The sequence below is a fragment of the Dromaius novaehollandiae genome, chromosome 14 (genome assembly GCF_036370855.1).
Source record: "Dromaius novaehollandiae isolate bDroNov1 chromosome 14, bDroNov1.hap1, whole genome shotgun sequence".
Classification (NCBI taxonomy): Eukaryota; Metazoa; Chordata; class Aves; order Casuariiformes; family Dromaiidae; genus Dromaius; species Dromaius novaehollandiae.
In genome coordinates this window covers 9665721-9672238 of record NC_088111.1, presented here as the reverse complement: position 1 = coordinate 9672238, position 6518 = coordinate 9665721, and the positions used below count along the sequence as shown (strand labels likewise).

At 42.1% G+C, this 6518-nt stretch overlaps 1 protein-coding gene across 1 annotated transcript; it reads left to right on the top strand.

Moving 5' to 3' along the window:
* Positions 1–1271: 1271 nt before the first annotated feature.
* On the top strand, positions 1272–5901 carry LOC135329881 (acyl-coenzyme A synthetase ACSM3, mitochondrial-like; the record flags this gene model as incomplete). The annotated part of the gene is made up of 6 exons (XM_064519926.1): positions 1272–1473; positions 2196–2403; positions 2646–2789; positions 3674–3830; positions 4758–4837; positions 5537–5901. Coding segments are annotated over 6 exons (948 nt in total), but the record flags the coding sequence as incomplete, so codon positions are not given.
* Positions 5902–6518: the final 617 nt, after the last annotated feature.

Sequence of the window (6518 nt, the reverse complement as noted above, 5' to 3'; positions counted from 1 at the left end):
AGCTCATCTTTCATCTGGATGCCAGGCTCTGAAGCAAGTAGAAGGGAAGATGTGAGGAAGTTACTAAGCTTAGCCAAAGATTTAGTAACCTTCAGCACACATCCATCACAAATCATCCTCCAAGCAAGACGGGCAGTATTCCGAGAATCATCCAAGCCTTGAAAAGAATGGTTATGTTCATATTCTTCCTTTTAAACTACTGTTAGTGGGGGAAAAGGCATTCAGGTAAGGCTTACATAAATGGAAGGGATTCACGGAACTCTGACACATGGTTTTCTAGAGAAAGTTCGGAAAAGGGCAGTGGCAGTGAAGTTTCCTTTGCTGAACATCTAATGGTCATCTAACCAGAGTTTAATATATGGTCCTGATTACTAACATTCTTGTTTTGTTTTATCACTTATATCAAATTCCGATTGTACTAATATTCTCTTACACTAATAAGATGTCCAGACCTATCCAGTAAGATCAAGTTTCCTTGATTCTCCCTCGATTTCCTTATTCTTCCCCCACTGTCTTTTTCTTTTGAACCCTAATAATTTGATGTTTGGCTGTGTTGTGCAACATACACTTCAAAGGACTAGGCCAGATTTCAGAAAAAAGCATAAACTTAGAGATGACAAACTCTAATCTTTGAAGCATCTGGTCTTTCTTATTTTGATGCTTTTGTTGAACAGAGCATTACGTAACTTGAAAAAGTTACAGTAGCTGTTTAGCTTTATAAAAATATATAAGATGAGAATCATCATATCATACTTACCAGAATGCTCCCGTCCTGCAAAAGCTATCCCCAAATCCTGCAAGGCACCTTTTGTCCCTTTAGGCTTCCTATTCTAGAATAACTAAGAAGAAAAATGCAGGTGATTAATATACAGCATTTCATAGCCTCTTCATGGTAAAGGAAAAATGACTTCAGAAATACCACCTCGCACTTAATAAATCTCAAGGTCACTGTACAAGTCAGGTGTCTGTTTTACAATTGAGGTAAGTAAGCATAAGGGTAAGTAACTTACCCTGTAACAAGTCAGAATGGGAAGAACCATGAATCCCTTCTCTCAGTCTTAAACTAATCCATTCTATCTTGGCCCTGTAACCATTCAGTTGAACTTTATGGCTTACACCCCCCGGTTTATTCATTCATATTTATTATGCCCCAGGTTTACTCAGCATTCAATAAATGATGACTGTTTTCCTTCCTCAGGCTTAAATTAAAGGCAACATGTTCCCTAAATGAAGCATTTGCACTGTGCCCTGTTGTCCTGTAGGAGGGCAAAAAGCCTGAAAACCCTGCATTGTGGTGGGTAAGCGGTGACGGAGAAGAAGTGAAGTGGAGCTTTGAAGAGCTGGGAGTCCTGTCCAGGCAAGCGGCTAATGTACTGTCTGGTGCCTGTGGTCTGCAACCGGGAGACAGAGTTATTCGGATTCTGCCCAGGATCCCGGAGTGGTGGCTGCTGAATGTGGCTTGCATGCGAACAGGTTAGTAAAAGCATAGAAATGATGTATAGCTATAGCTGCTGTCACATACACCGATCATTGCTATTTAATAGACTCAGAACTACAAACATGCTAACGGGGATGATCATCACTGCCATGCTGGTCAACACCCTTCATGCCAAGTTTTGTCTTTATGGTACTTTTAGGATTTTTTGAACATGCTCTAGCTGTTAAGGAAATTCTGGGAGTCCGTGGACCTCTGTCATTCTCCTCTTTCCAGCACTTGTGATGCATCGCAAATGCATCGTCTTCTTAACTTACAATGCAATTAGCACATACTTACCCGAGTGTTTCACATGTTCCCCTGTGGGCTATGTTAAATACTCGGCTTGCCAGTATTTACAGCCCAGAATGTCTCGGGGCCTCACAAACACTAGCAGCATACCCTGTGAGGACAGGTACACCTGTATTTACTAGTGAAGAATACAAATCCAGAGGGGTAGCATGTCCCAGTGGCAATGCTTTCCACCCCAAAAAAGTCCTTCTGTTGGTTTCTTTGGCTGTCCCATGTTGAGCCTAGTATTTTCTAACTTGCAGTGATCCTCCCGTCGAATTTAGTGCATGAAAAAGAAGGGTATATTTACAAATGCAGAGCCAAAGCCTGCTTTCAGCGCAGCCCTGTCCCACTAATAAGCACAAGGCAAGCTAGAGACTGTTTCTAGGTACAAGTACTGTTCTTAAATATTGAGAGTATTCTCCTTTAGGAACTGTCCCGATTCCTGGCAGGCAGCAGCTGACAGCAAAGGACATTCTCCATGGACTACAGAAATCAAAGGCAAAGTGTGTCATCACTGATGGTTCTGTGGCACCAGCTGTGGACTCAGGTGGGCCTGAATGGCAGTCTCTGAAAGCCAAGCTGCTTGTATCAGAGGGCCACAGAGAAGGATGGCTGAACTTCAGAGAGCTCCTGAAGTGAGTAACCACTACTGTGAAAGCGCCACAGAAACAATGAAAGGCAAGCACAGTGATTGGTTGTGAACAGGAAATGTTGGCACATGCCAAAATATTTTCCTCCCTTTAGGACTGCACAGTGGGAAAATGTCAATGTTTATGACACTTTTGCTTGCTGCAGAAGTTATTTTAGCCAAGCGTTTTCAAGAATGTGTAATTCACCCTTTCAAATCACTGTATTCCTCATTTTGCACATTTTAAAGGCATGCTCCTTCTGATCACCACTGCGTGACCACAAAGCGTCAAGACCCGATGGCCATCTATTTTACCAGTGGAACTACGGGGGCTCCAAAAAGGACTGCACATTCCCACAGCAGCTATGGCATTGGCCTCACAGTAAGTGGAAGGTAAGGCTATCACTTTAAATCACAGATGTATTTCTGTAGCTGGTAAATTGGCAGAAAGAAGGGGAAGAGAAGATTTTACCAGCAGCTCTGTGTTTCACTATTTTAAAAAGCAGCAGTTCTATTCAGTCCCAACAAGCCTTTTTTCTGTGCAACAAGGCGTAGTTGGAGGTTAGCTGCCTTAGTGTGTATTGCACTTGGCAGTCATACAGAGTCACTAACCTCTTTTTTCACATTTTCTTTAACTTCTTCTAAACTCTTCATTGTGTATAATTAATAGATTGCCCATTTACTGAACATCAGCAAAGAACAAGTTTATGAGGTGTGTACCATAAAAAGGGGGAAAAGACATGGCTCTTAGGCTTCTGAATTCATGCGTGACTGCTTTAGAGACAAGTCCCACAGGAACAAAATGCTGATAGTTCCGAACATAGGAAGGACTACACAGGTTCGTGAGATCTCTGAGTTTATAAAACTGTGTTGTTTAGAAAATTGGCGTAGCAATGCATCTCATTCTAACTGGCAAAGAGTAACAAATCAGAAGAGAGCAAACTAAAAAGTAAGTAAACCTCAAAGAATCCTTATCCCTACAATATGATTTCAACAAAACTCCTGCAATCTCATACCTATTTATTCAGCATCCTGTTTCGAGGTGGTATTAGCTTGTCCATCAGTATAATTTTTCTCCTAGAAAAATGCAACATCAGTCTATCCTGATGACATCTTCACTGCACTGTGACCCACTCCCGCTCAGAAATTCCGTCATTTGCTGATCATCATCTAGCCAAGAAAAACAGTGCTTCATTGGCACGTCTGTTGTTGATGTTTTAATATTGGCCCTCTTTCTGCCAAATAGAGATTGTGGACTCTTGCACTGTGTCACCCAGGTACTGGCTGGACTTGACTCCTTCAGATATATTTTGGAATACATCAGACACGGGCTGGGCAAAGTCAGGTTGGAGCAGCATTTTTTCCCCATGGATTCAAGGGGCCTGTGTCTTTGCACAGAAGATGCCCCGCTTCGACCCAAGCATTGTCTTTGAGGTAAGCAAGGAGAGCCCAGCAACAGCACTTTTCTCTCTGGCTCGTCCTCCCTAGATTTTCACTTCCCCAGAGCTATTCAGGGGCAGTATGCTGAAGAATTGTGAGCTTCACCAGGAAGTAAGCAACTGGTATTTCAGTAGTGAAGGCTGTAAATGTAAGCCCCCAAACAAGAGAATCTTTAACGTCCCCAAATTTTTGTTCTGTACTCTGCTGAGAGGAGATTCGACTGCCCAAACCTGCAAACATCCATTCCTAGGCCTAAAAGTGAAGCCCGCAAGAAATGGGACAGGAGCTTGTGGAGCGCTTTGGTGGTGGTGTTAAAATGAGTGACAGCAGCAGATAACTGAGAATTTTGGTTGCATGTACTGTAGAACTGCATGTTAAGGAGTGAAGAGGCAGCAAGCCTATATTTCTTTAACAAATGGCACCAGCGTTATATTCTGTTACATCCTCTGCACGCAACTCTGTGAAAAAGACCACCATTATTCCTTTTACACGGAATCCCTTTATCATCATACCCACGTTACTGTGATGGCTGAAAATTGTTAGCTAACATTAAGATCCATTGAAGAACACTTTATCGGTCATTCCCCTCTGGAACGTCTGAAAAAGTAGCCTTATGGTTTCCTTTGTTTTCTACTTAAGTTGGAATTATGAAGAACTTCTGCAAGGGAGACTGAAAAGCTTTCCAGAGCACAAAGCTTGGGTGCGTTGAACTAGCTGTAAAAAGATGTAGATTCTGTTTTGAAGAAGAACCTGTTTAAATAGAACTGCTGTATATTTGTGTTGGCGAGTACAAAGCTAACTGCTTTTGTTCTTGTGTTTTGTAAGCTGAATACAGAGATCGTTATGTTATCTCTTGTGATGTAGGTGAGACCTCACGTGTTTCAGTAGCGACATCTCCTTTTTTTAATTCTAATTCTCTAGAGTCTGTCAAGATTTCCCATAACAGTCTTCTGTTCTGCTCCAACTGCCTATCGAATGTTGGTGCAACATAGACTGTCCAGGTAAGCCAAAGAAAAGATCCTTATTAGTGTATTTGATCAAAACAGTGGACCAAATGCTCTTCTCACCTTGACTTTACTTCAGAGTTACAATGATGTAACAGCAAAGGTAGTCATGTATTTCTCAACATCTTGAATCTGACATATTAGGAACAAAGCCAGAGTAAACATTTCAGGGACAGCGTAACCATCACAGATGCCACAAATTGTAGCAAACTTGCATGAGACTTTGAAAAGCAGTTTAGCTGATGAAATAGTAGGATAATAATGATAGCGTAGCATGATTGACCTACTTTCCAAAGTGCTTTTATAGTTGGATTCCCCTTCCCTTTGTTTTTCCCCTGCATTCCCCCACTACCATGCTCTACAAGAATAGCGCGTGTCAGTGCAGCTTGGCAACTCTCCTGTGACTTTTTGTTACCATTTTGTTGGAGACCCCAGTTTAGATTCTAGGGTTAGAAACACTGTATCAATTACTAGATGTTAAAATAATGGAGAAATAAAAGAGCATTTGCATTTTTGCAGATTTCTTTATGTTTAGCTCCACACAATTGGAATGGAATGTATAGGACTTGGTGAAGATTTTATTTTTGTGTAGAAAGGACTCCATGATCCAGGAATACAATAAGGAAGGGGACATTGCAGATAGATCACTGTGTCTGCTTAACTCTGCCAATTATTTGCTTTTTCTTTCCCACCAAGCTACAAATTCAGAAGCCTGCGGCACTGTGTGAGTGCCGGGGAGCCAATCAACCCTGAAGTGATGGGAGAATGGGAAGAGCACACTGGGCTGGATATTCACGAAGGCTACGGACAGACAGAAACCGTATGTTCAGACACTTTGCAGCTACAGCAATAAATTCCATTAGGGTTGCCAAGAAAATGTGAAGAAGTCAATTAGAGTAATGAAGAGTGGGAAAATGTAGCTTGTATAAGTCATAGAATAATCATAACAGTTGCCCCCCAAATCCAAAGACTGCTTTTCATGCCAGTGGGCTTTTGGCTTGGGAAGTAAAACAAAAAAGGTGTGTTCCTCATTGCTGCATGCCAAATTTTGCTTGCTAGACTCACCCTGGAATGGTTCTAGGCCGGCAAGTCCAGAGCGGTCCTAGGCCGGCAAGTCTAGAACCAAGTCTAGAGCGGTTCTAGGTCGCCGAGTCTAGAACCGTCCCAGACGCACCCTGGTATGGTTCCAGACTCACTGGCCTAGAACACTTTGCAGTCAACTAGTTCTGGGTCATGGGGGGGGTGGTGCCTGTGAAAGTTCCAGATTGAGGGGTTCCTGGAAAGGTTCTGGAGCCAGTGCACCTAGAAGCATTCTAGAGGTGTGGCTCAAGTCTAGAACCATTGTAGTTGAGTGAGTGTAGAACTGAATTGGAGATTCTGTCCAGAACTGTTTTAGGTCAGCAGGAGTCTAGTGCCATTCCAGGTCGAGGTTCCCTGGAAAAGGTTGCAGATTGGGACATTCCTGGAAATGTTCTAGGTTGGCGAGGAATCAAGAATCACTTTTCAGAAGTGCAACAATAAATACATTTTTAAAAGTTGCAGCTCAATACAAGTATGTTTAGAAAAATGAGTATAAATAAAATCTGTATCATGGCAGTGATGTTTAAAGACTGGACTAGTAAAGAGTTTAAAATAGATGATAAAATAGAAGTGTAAAATATTTACCATCAGCTGTTCA